The sequence below is a fragment of the Nelumbo nucifera genome, chromosome 1 (assembly GCF_055504915.1).
Source record: "Nelumbo nucifera cultivar China Antique chromosome 1, China Antique-T2T, whole genome shotgun sequence".
Classification (NCBI taxonomy): Eukaryota; Viridiplantae; Streptophyta; class Magnoliopsida; order Proteales; family Nelumbonaceae; genus Nelumbo; species Nelumbo nucifera.
In genome coordinates this window covers 198,111,435-198,129,078 of record NC_142649.1, presented here as the reverse complement: position 1 = coordinate 198,129,078, position 17,644 = coordinate 198,111,435, and the positions used below count along the sequence as shown (strand labels likewise).

General features: G+C 39.6%; 1 protein-coding gene across 1 annotated transcript in view; it reads left to right on the top strand.

The window, feature by feature from the left end:
- The window catches only part of OWL1 (DNAJ heat shock N-terminal domain-containing protein), a 60,939-nt gene extending 43,877 nt beyond the window's left edge, over positions 1–17,062 (top strand). The window contains exons 10-13 of the mRNA XM_010265984.3: positions 1,008–1,085; positions 3,587–3,826; positions 16,565–16,672; positions 16,751–17,062. Of these exons, the coding sequence (XP_010264286.1) occupies positions 1,008–1,085; positions 3,587–3,826; positions 16,565–16,672; positions 16,751–16,807 (483 nt within the window). The 3' untranslated portion in view covers positions 16,808–17,062. The remainder of the gene's footprint in view (positions 1–1,007; positions 1,086–3,586; positions 3,827–16,564; positions 16,673–16,750) is intronic.
- Positions 17,063–17,644: the final 582 nt, after the last annotated feature.

Genomic DNA, 17,644 nt, shown 5'->3' with positions numbered 1-17,644 from the left:
CCCCAGCCTCATTTCTGAAAACTCCCCCAATCCCAGAAGGCCCAGGGTTCCTTAAACTACAACAATCAAAATTCAGTTTCATGAATCCTGAAGGAGGGGGGGACCAAGAAGGTCTAGAGGTCCTTTTGCACTGAGCTGAGGTAGCAATTTCTTTCCACTTTCTCAAAAGATCAGCAATGGAGAAATTTGAAAAAAGCTCCAAAGATTTCAGCCAGTGACTAACCCTTAAGTGTATCAATTCAGTTAAGTTCTCCATAGATCTTTCCTTGTCTGAAAAAACTCTAGAGTTCCTCTCTTCCCATACAGATCAGCACACAGCCACCCTAACTTACTAAATGTAAGATCCAGATTGGCATAGCGCTGTTCATTTTGTAGGCTTCCACCACAAAAGTCTCCTTGCATTCCAAAGAAGTGTAGAAGGATTTCATTCAGGCCCTGCCATAAAATCAGGGATCTCTCCAGAAACAAATTAGAGAGCCATCGATTATGTATTTGAAAACTTTTATCAACAAAGGATATGTCTTCTGAATTCCTTTCCACATTGATCTTGAGTTTGAACTGCTAGGCTATTGCCTATTTTGTTGCATTTTATGGATAAAAAGCTGTTGTTCCTTTTCCGTTCTGGTCCACATGAAGGACAAACTTTAACACGAATATTGGTTAAATAGAACTACTCATGATTGGCTCAATCCAAGAGAAAACATCATGGAAGGTTCGTTCTATAAGCCATTAGATTTGAAGTGTCTTTGTTATAATACCGTCCACCATTTGGATTGTCTTTCTCTGGTGCTGCCTTTCCTGGTTTTGGAAATAACAAGAGTATTTCTTTTCAGTATTTAGTTAAATGGGAGATTTGCTTCTTTCTCTTTGCCTTTTTCAACTCTAAACAATTCTGACTTGGAAGGGTGGTCCTCCAGAATTCAAATTTGATTCCCATTTTCTTTGATTGGGCAATGCCCATTTAATATGTAATGTGCTTATTCTATTTCAGTTGCATGTGCTTGCAGATATTTGTGGTTAAGCCTTATTACCTTAAACGGCAAAAGCAAAAGGCATTGGAGAAGATGGAAAAATCTTCAGCTCAGGTATGGGATATTTGTTGTTTATCTGAGTCAATCTGTGCAATTACATTCTGTTTCTTGAAGAATGTGATTACTGCTTTTGGCTTTTGATTTGCAAGTACGAGGTTTATGAAGGAGAAATGCAATAACATAGCAACATGAGACTTGCTTTCTGTCAATGGATGTTACTATAGGGTTGTAGTTAACAAGATTAGTGTTGTGATGTTTTGTTTGTGGTTCAATGCATATAATTCTTTCTTGTATCACTAATACAACTTGTGTGGTTCAATGCACATATTTCTTTATGCCACTACTTTGTAAACAGTCTTTTGTATTTTTTTTAATTGGTAACTGTTAAAAGTTTCTGCTGCACAGCCCCTTCTAGGTTGACACTTATCACCTATGTAAATAGTCTTTTGCATTTTTTTTTTTTTACTTTTACATACACAGATACACTTCAATTATGCCCTTGGAAGAGCTTAGTGCCATTGACTCCGTTCTTTGCCAGGGTATCAGTAAGATCATTTGCTGATCTATGGATCCAGGAAAAAAGTGGACTCTGGTTCTGTTGCAATTGCTCTTATCTCTCTCAACATAGTCCTGTTAGGCCAACTGGCAACAACTTTAGAGTCCCCTTCCACCATCAGAGATCTAATATTCAATAGCCTTCCCAATATTAGACCTTGTAAAATCACTACAAGTTCAGCTATTATAGGGTTTTCAGTACCTATTATTTTCAAAAACATAGCTATGATGGAACCTTGACAGTTGCTAATTACTCCTAAAACAGTTTTTTTTTTTTTGTATCAGGGAGGTGGTTTTCCCCCTCCTCTTTTGTTTATTCTTTTATCATACCCATTATTAGTAAGGTTTTGGTTGTTACCCACCATAGGAAATGAAGGGCGGGGGAATAAACCCTGTGAAGTTGTTCTCAAAGTCCTGGTTCTGTTATGACTATATTTTATTTTCTCAAGGAGGTATTTATATCTCTTTGTCCTTAGAGTATATGCTTTTTATTAAATGCAATTCTCATCATCCTTATCACCATCATCATCATCATGCCATATCCATTGTTTATCCTGTTTTTCCATTCTGTTTTGTATAATGCCATATCCATTGTTAAATTATTGGTGGTTAGATCATTTCTAATGTCTATCCATGCCCTTTTGGCCCCCTCAGCTTGCAACAAATCACTTCATACAGCTGCTATTGATGGTCTTCTACTTTATCTTGTTTTATCTTCTATTGAATATACTCCTACGTTCCATCAAATGATTCATTTCTGATCCTATTGCTTCTAGTTTTTCCATTCATGCATCTGAGCATATGAATTTCTGCCATACTCATTTTTTTGACATATTGTTTCTTACTGCCTGGTGATTTAAAAGGTGCACCTAGGTGCACAAGCGAGGCGCATTTTAGGGTATGCGCCTCGCCTAGGTCCTAGGCGTAGCCCTTTCAAAAAGGCATACACCTGATGCGCTTTGCACCTCAGCCCAAGTGTGCACCTTTTGAAAATTTCATGCTTTTTTGCTTTTTTATTTTTATCCTAGTGGCTGGGCCGGGGACTCCACCCTCGGACCCCTGTACCATGTCCCTTGAGGCAAGCCCAAACAAGTCCATGATAGGGTCTTAAATCCTTAGTTCTCACACAAAAAAAGAAGAGAAAGAGATTTTGGCTTTTACATGCTTGAAAATGTTTGATTTTATTTTTAAATTTTCATTTGAATACACTTTACATGTTTTATTTTATGTATTTTAATTTTAGATAATATGTTTTCTTAAACATTTTTTTAAATTTTTTATTAATATTATGTTTAAGATTTTTTTATTTTTCTTACATTTTTTTTATTTTTTTTATCATTTTTTTGTATTTTTTGTGCCTTGCTTCAAAAGGTGTGTGCCTTGCCTTGCACCTCGGCTCCAAATTGGCCCCTACGCTTTTTTTGTGCCTTGCACTTTTAAAACACTGTTACTGCCCAACACTCTGCTCCATACAAATAGCTGGCCTAGTGAATGCAATTCTAATGACCAATTTTTAATGGGTCCTTTTCTAGACCTGATAAAACATAATCTGAGATTCACGTTTGACATTATTGCATATTTTTCCATGTGAAGAAAGGATGGTAACTTTTGAAACCCATATAACATTGCATTTTTGGAAAGGATACTACCATAAACTGTAACACGGTACCATTTGCAACCCAAACCAATCCTAACCCTATCAAGGGCATAACAAACCTGTTTTAAGGTGGGATGTGGCATGTTATAGAATTAACCTATCCTCATAGACAGGCTGATGAGCAAGAAGTCTTAGCTCAAAGTAAAAAAGAGGATTGAGTAAGCTTTGAGTAGTGCAATCTTTATCCGGGCTAGGATTTATTGTCTGCAGCTGAACAAGGTTTGGGAGTGTCAGTTCTTTTATCCCAAGTTTTGTAGAAGGTTTTGGATGTACAAAAGTTGCATCTTTGACTCAGTTGAAAATATCTGGGTTTTTTATTTTGTTTTTCCCTTGTTTTGTGCAGGTGCAACAGGCAAGGGCAGCAGCTGAGAAAGCTCAGAAGTTATTACAAAATGTTGCCAACAGGAAGAGAAATAAGCAACAGGAAACAGGTGGCCTAGTTATTACAAAAGCAATATATGGAAACTGTAAAGCTTTTAAGAAAAAGAATGAATCAAGAGATACAGATGATCCACTGGTTTCACAAGTCTTGGATGTCACTTTACCTATGAACTTCCTTGTAAATGATTCTGGGCAGCTTAAGGTATCCTTAAATTTTATATGCTATCCATTTTTATGGTTTGTTTTGTGACTGTAAGTAGGTATATGATTGAAAACCTCTAAATAATGTCCAACAACTGCATTTTAATCAAAATATGCTTGTGCATCATCCTACATTACCTACACGTACTAGTTCTCTCTATGCAAGTCTGAGACCTTTTACCTTTCTGTTATATGATTTCATATTTCAAGGTCTTACATAAATTTCTGGAACTGAGCTTCCACCTAAGAATATAATTTCTTGAGTTGTAGGTCTTAATTGAGCATGATGTGTCACATTGCATTTGCCATAAGTAAAATCTTTTGTTTTAAGTACAACATTGTGTTAACTTTTTATATATCTTCACTTTAATCATATTAATAGAATTGTGTTTTGTTACCAGTAATAAGGTCCATAATAGAATGCAATTTTATCCTTTGATGGAAATACAAGAAATAATGAAAACAGATAACAAACATTCAATCAATCATTCTTGTACATGCTTGTTTCCACTTGTATCTTACCCACCTTCACATATTCCTCATGTGATTGGTGTAGTTTCTGGTATTTCATTACAAGGTTAGGGCTCTTAGTAAATCAATGAGAAGTTTAATAGTTCTGGGTTTTTAAGCCAAATGCATCATTGAATAAAAAATTGAATTATGATTTAACAGAAAACATGCTATGCTGTTGGGGTCTTGGAGATGCATCCATAGTATGAGAAGGGGAAGGACCATGGCACTTGAGGCACTGCATTAGGGAAGCAAGGCACCTGACAAGCAACAGGGAAGCAACTTTTAACTGGATTTCTCCAGTTTTCTAATTCCATTGTTGACTCTCCAGTTTGACAAAGAGTAAGCAGACATTAGTTGGTATGGGGGCTACCCTCAGGAGTTAGTTTTGTTTCTAAATCAAAGCTATATCTGGAAGGTGGAGAGAGCAGCAATAGGCTGCTTCTATATATGTGGCATAAAGATATATTTGCCTTGTGGATACAAAATGTATACTTTTCAATAAATGAAAACTTATTATTGATAAAAACATCGAAGGTATGGGTATCTCATTATGGAAGGGGTTCGAAAACAATCATTAGTTGGCGGAAAGATGGAAGTGCTGGTCCCTAGAGTTTACACCGAATCTGGGAAGCTAGACACCTGGATGTCACTATTGGAGCAGCTTTCTCCTGGATTTCTGTAGTGTGCAAATGCTTTAGTTGACTCTAGCAGGAAGGAGTAACTAGACAGTCTCAATCTTCATTGCATTGATTCCATAAAAAGATGGGGCCTTGCATCCCAAAGATTTTAGACCGATCAGCTGGTTAATTGCCTTTATAAAGTCATTGATAAGGTGCATTCACGAAGGATCCGGGTAGTTCTCCCCTCCATAATTTCTCAGTCGTAGGGGGCTTTTGTAAAGGTAGGCAAATTATTGATCAAATATTACTTGCTAATGAAAGTGTTGAGTATTTGAAAAAAGCTAAGAAGAAAGGCTTTGTCTGCAAGTTGGATCTGGAAAAGGCTTATGATTTGGTTGATTGGGGTTTTTTGAATGATGTGATGGAGAATTTTGTGTTTGGTGGAAGATGGTGTAAATGGATAATGGGACGTGTTAGGACTTGTCACTATTCAATATTGGTAAATAGGATGGTGGTAGACCATTTCCCAGCCATTAGGGGAATTAGACAAGGGGACCCACTTCCCCCTTTCTGTTCACTTTGCTGATGTGTTTGAGCGACTCATAGAAAGGGCTGATTATAGAAGTTGGATGGAGGGTGGGGAGATAAGAGGGTACTGATTACTCATTTACAGTTTGTTGATGATACAATCCTGTTTTGTGAAGGGGGTGAGGTTAGTTGGATAAGGAATTTAAAGCTGGTGTACAAGTCTTTGAAAGAATGTCCAATCTGAAAATTAATTTTGACAAGAGTTTCATGATGGGGTTGAATATGGAGGAAAGAGAGATTGTAGAAAATGCAGAAGTTTTAGGTTGTTTGGTCTCTCTGTGGCCTATAAATTACCTGGGGCAATGATTTAAAAGGCATACCTCAGGTGTGTGTAGGTGAGGCACATATTAGGGTTTTTTCTGAAGTTCAAAAAAAATTCATTAAAAAGAAAAAAGAAATACAACAGAAGGTGATAAGACATCATCGTAATCAGGAAAGTCATGCCCAAAAAGCCAATACAGTCACAACTTACAACCATAATCAATGCCCATTCACCCAACATAAAAGGAAAACATAAACCCATAATAAAACCAAAGAAAAAGGCCTCTAGCCTGCCCCTAACAAGACACAAAGGACCCTATCCTAAAGCCTACATCAGTGAATTCATCTTCTTGGTTTGAGAAATCCTCATCCCATTCCCTTCTCTGTTGCGACTGAGCTTTGTTTTTATCTTTCTCTTCCTTTTTTTTCTTTCAAATTCCTCAAATGCTTTCCTAGCAAATCCTTCACCGCCCAAGAAGAATAGTCCCAAACTTTTCCTGATTGTAACTTCTCTGTCGACTAGATTTTGTAGCTTCACTCCTTTTGAATTTTCAACAACTACGTCAGAATTCTTCGTTATGTTGGTCATAGTAGAATCAGAGCCATCGCCACTCATCTTGATTTCCTGATGTTTCTCTAACATAAAGGTATCTGGTGCCTGAATTGGTGCAGCCACTCCTTTATGGTCAGTGCTAGAAGTTCATTTGCCTCTCCACCTTTTTCTTCTATATTCCCATTTGAATTTTTTTGTAGGTCCTGCCCCTTCCAAGCCAATTTTTAGCCTTGAAAAGATCTTTGTTACATGAACAATGTCGCGAGATCTCAAATTGCGTAGCTTCTTGTTGATTATCCCATTATTCTACTCTTCCTCTTCATGATTAACCCTTCGACCCAAATCTACACCCAACCTTCCAACCTCAACCTCTTCATAATGCAAACCTTCTCTATCCAAACCTTTTTCAACTTGCCTTTCAACATGTCCTTTAATGAACTCATCACCGCAAGAGATTTCCTTTCCCACAACCTCGCCCTCAGTTTCCATTTCAACATCGAAGCTTCCTATTATTTCCGGAGTCTTTTCCACACCCCTTCCATCCTCACTGATTCAAAGGAAATCATATCCTCCGAGTGTAGCAAAGCAGGTCTTCTTGAATCAGCGCTACACTCAAGTAGTGTTTTGCTTAATCCCCTAAAATCTGGGGAAACATATCTCCCATCAGACTCCCTACAAACCATAGCACATCTACCATCATTGCCAAACCCAATAGATGTATCGTTTTCAAGCAACTTTCTGGAGCCATGTAAAATCCTCTTTTTTCCACTTTTGTCAAACATGGCTATTAACCAAATCTACCTTTTTTCGTTTCTTTTTTTGGCCTCCACTGTAGTCCTCTTTGTTGCTTTGTTTCTTTTCAGCATTGGCTTGATAAGCCCTAAAGATTGTCTCAAACCAACGATCCTATTCCTGAAGCGATTTTCCTTCTTTCCCTTGCCTAAGGTAGCTTTGAAGATTTGATCATCTCTCGATGTGCCTAAAGAGTGAGTCAGTGAGAGGAGTCATTCGGGCGAGGTCCTGAATTGCAGCCGAGTGTTGTTGAGCTCAATGTTTTTAGAACCTTTAATCTCTCGAACATCTCCTTTATAAGCAAACTGATCGGGAAAATTTGACGGGTTTCCATCTGAGTTCCACCTAGTTCAGAGCCAATGCCTTGGATACCTAACCCACTCTCTTCATCAACCTTATCTCCTAAGCCATTCGGATCTACTCTAACAATTGGATTCGAATTCTCGATGACCTTTCGCATCTGGAGCTTACTCTCCACCCTTCCAAGGCCAAAAAAATTATTTGCTTTTTCCAAAATGCAGTTAAAATGCGTTGTCGTCCGCAACCTTTCTTCTTCCAGGATGGAACCTTTTGCCAATAGACCTTCCAATCCTTTGCTTCCACATGATCTCTATCTAGCCACAATCGCTTCATTTTCCACCTCTCGACCTTCCTCCCATAGCGCTACTTCGTGTTTTGTTGCAACCCACACCTTTGTCCAAACCCCATCTGAGAAAACTTCAAGTGCTCGAGGAACTTCCTCCGGCTTCACTCCGACAACCATAATTGATGCAAAGTTGAGCTTTGAAATGTCACAAGCGATGAAGACATACTTCCTTTGAAATGTCACTTCGACAACCATACTTGTCATACACAAGTATAGTAGCCGACTCACAAGTCTTTGGTATCTCCCAAGGTCCTTCACTGGTTCACCTTCTGATGCACTGATTCTATGGTTCTGATCAATGGGGGTGCTAGCTGCCTTTGTTCCAAGCTTCCCTGTTCTTGGAGAAGGTGCAAGACATACTTCCTTTGAGAGATAAAAGTTCCATGTTTTGATCTTGCAACTTCAATGCCTAAGAAGTATCTTAGTTCTCCAAGATCGTTAATCTCAAATTCCTTATGCAGGTTCCTCTTTAGACTATCAATCTCACTTAGATCATTCCCAGTGACAACAATGTCATCCACATAAACAATTAGGATTAACACCAAAGATCCCCTGCGTTTCACAAACAAGGTGTGATCAGATTGAGTTTGAGTGTAGCCAAAAACAATTAGGGCCTTTCTGAATCTGTCAAACCATGCTCTAGGAGATTGTTTCAAGCCATATAGTGACTTCTTCAGTTTGCACACCTTTCCCTTTTCAGCATTATCACAAAAACCAGCTGGAAGATCCATATACACCTCTTCTTGCAGATCCCCATTTAGGAACGCATTCTTTACATCTAGTTGAAACAAGGGCCAAGAGTATGAGGCAGCAGGGGAAAGGAGTATCCGAACAGAGGTCATCTTTGCAACTGGCGCAAATGTCTTTAGATAATCAATGCCATAGGTCTGTGTGCATCATTTTGCAACAAGTCTTGCCTTGTACCTCTCTATACTTCCATCTGCCTTATACTTTACTGTGTAAACCCATCTGCATCCAACTGTCTCCTTGCCATCTGGTAGGTCCACAATCTCCCATGTCTGATTCTTAATCAAGGCCTCCATCTCTTCCTGCATAGCTATCTTCCACTCAGGTTTGGAGAGAGCCTCACTAACACCCTTGGGTATAGACACTGAATCAAGAGAAGAGAGAAAAGCACGATAGGAAGGAGAAAGTCCACTGTAGGATAAGTACTGTGAGATACAATGGGCAGTGCACTTTCTCTTCCCTTTTCTAAGAGCAATAGGGAGATCAAGGTTATCTGTAACAGTGTCAGTAGGATCTATGGGAACTGAAATAGTGGGATCAAGAGGAATACCTGAATCCGTATCAGCCGAATCTGGAGTCTCCAAGGGATTGACAGGAAGTGGTGTGAGTTCTGCTGTAGTGGAATCAACTGCCTTATGAAATCTTTGCCGTGAGTAATGCTGTGAGATGGAACGCAAAGGAGGTGGCAAGGTGGGTGACATCGGGTGGTGGTCAAGCATAGGAGTAGACACAGGAACTGGAACTGGGAGAGGGATAGACTGTTGACTTACTTCCCCAAAACACTCCCCCTGAGAAGGATCCTTTGAGAAGAAGTACGTGGATTCAAAAAAGGTAACATCCATAGTAACATACCGGTTCCCAGAGACTGGATCATAGCAGCAGTACCCTTTCTGATTCTCTGCATATCCAAGGAAAACACATTTCTTTGCCTTGGGATCAAGCTTTGAACGGTGAGGACCAAGAATATGTGCAAAGCAGACACATCCAAATACTCTTAGAGGAATATGAAACATCTCCCTCTGAGGAAAAAGAAGGCTGAATGGGGTCCTGAATCTGAGTACACGAGAGGGCACTCTGTTAATCAGATATACTGCCGTGAGAACTACATCACCTCAAAAACGAACCGGAACTGTGGCTGTGATCATCATGCTTCTTGCCGTCTTAACGATGTGTCTGTTCTTCCTCTCTGCAACACCATTCTGCTGTGGACTATAGGAGCAACTGCTCTAATGGATAACACCATACTCCAATAGATATGAGGCAAGATGTCTCTCAAAATATTCCCTAGCATTGTCAGATCTGAACATCTTTATTCTTGTCCCAAACTGTGTTAGTATCATATGGTGGAATTGCCTCACCAAGGATGGTACTTCATCGCGTGATTTCATCAGGTAAATCCAAGAATATCGAGAGAAATCATCCACAAACAGGAGAAAATAGCGATAGCCACTCATAGAGGGAACATGATAAGGGCCCCACACATCCGAATGAATAACATCAAAGGGAGAAGAACATCTTTTATTACTAGGTTTAAAAGAATGTCTACAATGCTTTCCAAGTTCACAACCCTCACACTTCAAACTTGACAGACTCACAGACTCAAACAATTTTGGAAACAAACAACTCAAAGAAGAAAAGGATAAATGACCCAGACGGTTGTGCCAAACCATAATCTGATCCACAGATTTTGACTCCCTATCTCTGCAAACATGATGGCTTTGGTGAAGAGGGAGAGCATCCAGGAGGTAGATTCCATTCACTTCACGACCACTCCCAATCGTCCTCTTTGAATCCAGATCCTGCAAAATACAGCGTCCAGGAGAAAAAATCACTGAGCAGTTCAGATTCTTAGTCAAACTACTAACAGATAACAAATTAGTGCTCAATCTAGGAACATGGAGGACAGAGGAGCAAATAGAATCATTAATCTTGACAGATCCCTTCCCAACAATAGGAACATGGGATCCGTCAGCTGTGGAGACCCTATCTCTGCCAGAACAGAGTTGATAAGAGGAGAAAAAAGTAGAGCAATGGGTCATATGCTCTGAGGCTCCAGAGTCTATAATCCAAGGAGATCTCTCCTTACCTGAAGTAGAAACATAGTTTGCAGTGACATGTGAACTACCTATGTGAGCAAAGGAGGTAGAGTGAGCTCCACCTGTACCTTGTCCGCTTACGGCTGAACTGGAACTAGCTGTATCCCTCTAATTCAGAAGTAACCCAAACCTCTCAAGCTCGGCCCTTACTGCAGCAGCTGCAACGGACTCCAAAGCAGCTGTAGTAGGGGGGGCGAAGTATCACCGGTAACTGCCATGTGTGCATTTCCTTTCTTATTCTTCAATCTGGTCGGTACAAGATGTGGATGAAGCTTCCAACAAGTGTCTCTTGTATGCTTAGGCTTCTTACAGTAGTCACAGACCAAGTCCCTTTTGTCTTCCCTTTTGTTTTCATTGCCATTCTGTTTAGGTTTCACAACACTTACCATAGCAGACTGATCAGAACTGAGATTTGTCATCATTACATCCCTCCTGCACTCCTCTCCTTACACAAAGGCATATGCTTGGGAGAGAGTGACACTGTCTCTGGAAAGAAGATGCTGTCGTGCAATGTCATACTCAGGGTTAAGGCTAGCAAGGAATTCAAACACCCTATACTTCTCTAAATGTCTTTGATAGGTAGCTGCATCCTTGGTGGTTTCCCAAGCAAAGGTTTCTAGATGGTCGATCTCCTACCACAGGGTCTTAAGGACTGAAAAATAGGTTGCAACAGATCTATCTCCCTGCCTTGTGGCAATAATTTGATTTCTCAGTTGATAAGCCCTAGCAACATTCTCCTTCTGTGATATACCCAACCATGTCATTACCATATAATTTTCTTGCACCCACCGGGAGTTGCCAGTTTCAGGTTTTACCTCTTCACCAGTAATATACCCCAAGTTTCCATGAGCTCCAATGGCCATCTTTGTAGTTTGGGACCATTCCAAGTAATTTGTACCATCCAACCTAACTGTAGTAATGGTTCCGGCTCCAAAGGGGTCTCCAGCACCTTCTCCCACTGGTCCCATTTCATTCCCGAGCTTATATTCAACTCTGTGTCCCTCCATGTGTCTCAAAGAGGTACAGAAAACAGCTAAAAAATGCAATAAGAACAAACAGAATACCTTCTGGAACCAATGACACTCCTTTGGTGTCCTGGACTTTCTTCCCACGAAAGATTCCTTTTCGGTGGGATGGGGAGAAGAGAGAGAAGAAGCAACTGCCCTCTCTAGAGGCCTCCAAACCACATGGAACTTGAATCGCCCCTTACAAAAAACCCAGAGGAAACTTAAAAAAATAGGGCGCCACTACCTAGGTCAAAATTGAAGAGTCCAACAAAATCAGTACTCTTCCCCTTTCTCCAGTTTTTCCTGATTCTGATGAGAAACCCTAGACCAGCTACAGGGCATACAGATCCATCAAGAAAATCCAAAAACTGGGCTTACCTGAAAGCTTCGATCAGCCTCTTAAATCTCCATGCAGTCGGCCGATCTTGGGCTGCAGGAATGAATCTCTTCAAGAACCTTCAACCTGCTCTGATACCAAGTAGAAAACCTTATGTGCTGATTTCGGCCAAGCTTCTTGTGAAAGGAAGAGGAGAAAGTTGGGGATTTCAGCAATAGACAGAGGAAAGGGAAGAAAAGAGAAGAAGGTCGACTAGGATAGTGATCATTTACCCTAGCCGCCAGCACCTCATTCTATTTATAATTAACTTAAATATGGGATATTACAAAGATGCCTCTAGTAGGGCGGCAACTTAACTAAGTACTTACAATTCCTTTAAAAATAAAAGACTAATGGGCCCAAGGCCCAACAACTTCTTAAAATAAAAGAAAACAAACTAAACATAAATCGACCCAACATAAATCAGCCCACTCAACAAAGATCATAGAGTTAAATGGAAAGTGGTGTGCAGAAGCAAGAAATTTGGAGGATTCGGTCTAGGAAACATCCAATAAAGGAATATGGCGCTGTTGGGGAAGTGGTTGTAGAGGTTGCCAAATGAAAGATACAAATTGTGTGCAGAGGTGATTGTTAGCATTCATGGGCTTGCAACTGGAGGCTAGGGCTACAAGAGCATCTCCTCGGAAGTCTATTTTTGATATCCTTCCCTTATTCTTACCATTCATCATATATAATCCTGGTTGTGGTACTCTTGTCAAGTTATGAGGACATGTTTGGGTGGGCAATTTACCACTAAAAGAGCAATTCCTCTCTTTTTGCCATCTCCAACTGTAGGGAAGAGTCTATTTCCTGTTTCATGGTCCCACTAATTCAGAAACTGGTATTGTTTGGGATTTGGGGTTTAAAAGTGGTTTACGTGAGGGTGAACTTGCATTTTGAACCTACTTCAAGGTCTTGAGGGGGTGTGCCTTGATAATTCAAAAACGGGATAGTAGGTTTTGAACCTCCTCTCCCTCTGGTACCTTTACCTGTGCTTTGTTTTTCTCATCCTTGATTCAGCCGAGTGATATTCTTGGGTTATCTTTTCCGGTAAAAGAAATTTGGAGTAATCCTATGCCGTATGGAGTGAGTGGTTTCTATTGGGAAGTGTATCTGGAAAGAATTAATACTTGTGACTTATTGCAGAGAAAAAGATCTAATTGATGCCTTTCCCCACATTGGTGCTCTCTTTGCCAGGTTAATGGTGAGAATTGCTATCACTTACTATTATCTTGCCCTTTTTCTTCTTCAATTGGGATTGGTTTTTCTCTTTGCTTGGGTGCAGGTGGAAACTCCGCCTAAGCTGGGCAAAGAAGAGGGGAAGAATATTGTCGTGATGTACAAGGGCTGCAATTTGCTGGACGATTTGCGAGTAAAGGAACCAAAGAATCTTTTTGGATAAAGATAGAATTAGGGATGTGGTTATTGAAACCATTTCCATTGGATTGATCCACTGGGTGAAGACACTAGACCTTTTTAGACATTTCGGTAGGTGAACTGATATGAGGAAATGGAGGGAGGTAGCTGATTCCTCTCCCACTAAAGAGGTTGTTAGGTGATGAAGGACCAGCTCAGTTCTAGTCCTTAGAGAATGTTGAATGGTCTTCTTGATCAGAGTTTTATGGCTGTCAATTGCTGTAATGGCTTTTTAAAGGAATAAGAGAGAAAATAGAGAGAGAGAAAGGAGAGAAAATACCTGGAATCACATTTTTCAAAAAGAAAAAAAGGAAATACCTGGAATCACTCACAGGGTGCCTAGAATCACTCTAGGGCATGGGAATCACTCACCATAGCTAGCATAAGCTGAAGAAAACTCAATATGATTCATTGCCTTTGTGTAAAACGTCCATACATTTTTATAGACTCTAAATTCATAATAATCATAGGAGTCAAACTGTTAGACTCATAATAGTCTTAGGAATCAAACTGTTAGACTCAATAATCCTAGGACTCAAACTAAACTGTCATGTCCTATTTCAATTCAAAGAAGACACTAACTCTAATCCTACTAATGCAATGACTCTGAGTTTTTAAACATAAACAAACTATAACCAGACAATTTAAACCTTATCATTGGACCCCACTGAAAATTTCAAAAATACCAAAAATACCCCTATTGTCCAAAAATACAGAAATACATAAAATATCATAAAATTCCAATTTTGACTCTTCAGCTCCTGCATCATTAGGCCTTGCTGGTCCCCACCCCTTTTAAAGCCAATTTTGACTCTTTAGTGTGTCGTGTCTTCTAGCAGTGAGTGCACCAAAGCTTGCTTTTATCTTCTGATTTTTTCTGAGTGTCACCCCTTTTAAAGCCACCTCCGACATTTGTATCTGAATTTCCCCAGACCGCTAGGGCAACTGACTCCCCTTCTACACCATTCATCACACTTCTTCTGCTTTCTTCTGACTGCACCAAGGCATACACCTCCTGGACTGATGGCAAGTCTTTACTCTGTACCCTGATGGACTCATATGACGAATTCAGCCCTAGGAGGAAGGCAAACACGCGTTGCTGTGATACAAGTGACTTATAAGCCTTTGCATCTTCATCACACTTCCAATTCACATTCTGATCTTTCCATATTGATGTCAAATCAGAATAGTACATCGAGAGACTCCTCTCCCCCTGCTTGCAAGTAGAAGATTCAGCTTGTAGTTGATATATCTTGGCATAGTGTCTCTGTTCTGAATAAGTGGACTTCGCTTGTTCCCATATCTTACAAGTAGTTTCAGCCCACATAAGTCTTCCTTACTCGTGGCAGCATTGAATCCAAGAGCCAAGACATCACCATACTGTTCTCTTGGTTCCACCTATCATGCTCAGCACTTCCATACTTCGGTTCCTTTACTCTCCCATTGATGTATCCTATTCGCCCCCTAGCAGTGATGTAGAGTTTTGTCCCCCTAGACCACTCAAGGTAATTCAGACCATCAAAGGGAATGACAGCCATGGGAAAGCTCATATCCATTCCCCCACTCACTCCATTGTGACTCCCTGAGATCTCTGAAGTAGCAGAATTCTCAGTTGACATGGTCAAGCAGTTAATCAGTCCCAAACACCGGACTTAGGACCCCTCCTTACTCCACAAAACAATGCTCCACTCAGTTCACACCCACACACTCGGGTTTACCAACCAGATTGAGCACAAACAGTACCAAATTCCGGACAAAAACTGAGGTAATATTCGGCAGATTTCAGACCTGTATAGTTTTATCAGTCCCCACTTACCAGAATTCCAGAATGTCTAACAACCACTAATCAGCAGGAGAGATCCTTCTTACTTATAGTCAACTCAAACCATTGAGAAGACAGGTCAGCATTGACCTACAGTTGTCTTAACACATGAACAGGATCACACGATCCAAGAAAACTAGGGTTATACAGGTTTGACAGCATTCAGCCACCCCAGATTCATAGGGTTTTCACTCGGCACATGACCAAGGAGAGTAAAGAAGAGAGAATAGGGAGAACTGTACCACCAGTTCTCTTTTAATCTTTGGGTTGATCGATCTTCTCTTGACAGTAGGGTTGATCGATCTGCTCTCTTTTAATCAGCATTCCCGCTCTGATACCATCTTGACAGTGTAGCCGGCCAGAGATAAGTGGAAGAGGAGAGAAGAGAGAAGGTTTGCAATGTAACAGTACTGGTGGTGCCAGTGTTTATTTTACTATATATAGGGCGACAGAAATAACAAGGGAAAAGACCCTTGTGCCCCTGAGTACAATAACAGACATAACAGAAATAAAAAAACGAAATAAAAAAAACACTTTAATTATCCAAACAGGCCCTAACATCTGCAACCAAGTTATTTTAACATTATTCCAACAGGAATGAACGATGTGAGGTTGGCAAGCTATGTTACATAATTGATGGTTCCTTGTGTTGACTTATAATTTTTTAAGATATCACACCGAGTCGATGTTTTGAAACTATTGTAAGGTCAGGTTGTTTGGTATTCAGCATTTAGAAGACTGCTTTTGGATAGACTTGGAGAAATGTGTTGATCTGTTAAGTAGATTAGAAGTATGAATATCAACCCTTTATCACGTGATACTAGGTGGCTGAAATTAGTGGGTTGTAGGCTTACTGTGAAATCTTCTTTTGATTCAACAATCAGAAGAGCTAGCAACAATCATACCTTTTGCAAACTATGTTCTTCTCTGCCTACTCTTATATGTGAGCACTTAGGTTCCTTTAAATGAGTTCTTTTTCTGATCCTATCCTTTCTATTTTTCCCACAAATCCATCTCAACATTCACTTTTGTGACTCATTTTTTTGGACATGTTTCTTGACTGCCTAATGCTCGACTCCATACAACTTTGCTGGACTTATTAATGTTTTATACAAATTTTCTTTTAGCGAGTGATATTCTCCTATCACATAATAGTCTGGAAATACCCTCCATTTTGCCCCCTCCTGTTCTAACACTGTAGGCTACTTCCTATTCATTATCTCCTTTGTTGTGTATTCATTATCTCCTCTGTTACTCTTTATTTTAAATTCACATTGCATATCTGACGGTATAATTTTGCAGCTTCATAAGGGTGTAAAGAAGTCAGGCATTATGGGCTTCTGTGATCCCTGTCCTGGAGAACCCAAAAAATTGTATGTCGAGTACACTTGCAGTGGCAAGCGATACGAGGTATTAATTTTTCTCATTGGTCGTTTGCTATTGCTGAACCTTTGGTGGGTTTATCTCATTTTGGTAATTTTAATGCAGGTGGTAGTGGATGACTATGGGGAATTGATGATACCACAGGAAGCACATGGAATCTAAAAGTAATTCGCCATTTTGAATTTGAACCCCAATCGGGCCCACCTCTGGCAATTTCACATGCCTTGAAATGTTACCAAAGTACTTTTGTAGCCACCATTTCATCGAGCTTGTCACAGTTAATTTATCTCCATATTCTTAGTGTAATCTGAGAATTCTGCATACTGATGATGTAATTGAGGACAATAATAATAGAAAAGAAAGAAAATCCCATTCCTTTTTAGTGAGATTATAAAATAAAATCCCATATTTGCTTCACTTATTGTTTAAACCAACAACTACTATTGGTGTGTACACATTGATCTTTTGAAGAGACCAATTTGATGGTGTTAATACGTGGACGGATTGGATCAAATCGTATCAGATGGGCCTAGATCCATGATTTTGTAGGATTCGAATTAGACTTGTATTATATTAGGAAATTACGTTAAATCAAGTAAACATTCTTGCATGGCATGCATTAAGAAAACAAGGACGCGTCCATTCTTCCAACTGCAAATCGTCACCCAGACCACCTAGTTATGACTCAAGTCCGATTCTCTTAAAATTGTGAGATGATTAAAATCATTTGATTTTTTTTTGGGAAAGAAAAATCGTTTGATTCAGGTCAACCCAATCACTAGGTCACAGGTTAAACGTTAAATGTAGGGGTGCAAATGGATCAGATCATGATCCAATTGGAGATCTGATCCTATTTGGTCGAATTTGGGTCACCCCTGTCCGATTCAGCATATGTTGGACATTTATTTATATAAAATATATATGTTATTTATTTATATTGTATTTTTTAGAAATTTGTTATTTATTTTTTATAAAAAACATGTATATGATGAAAATAAT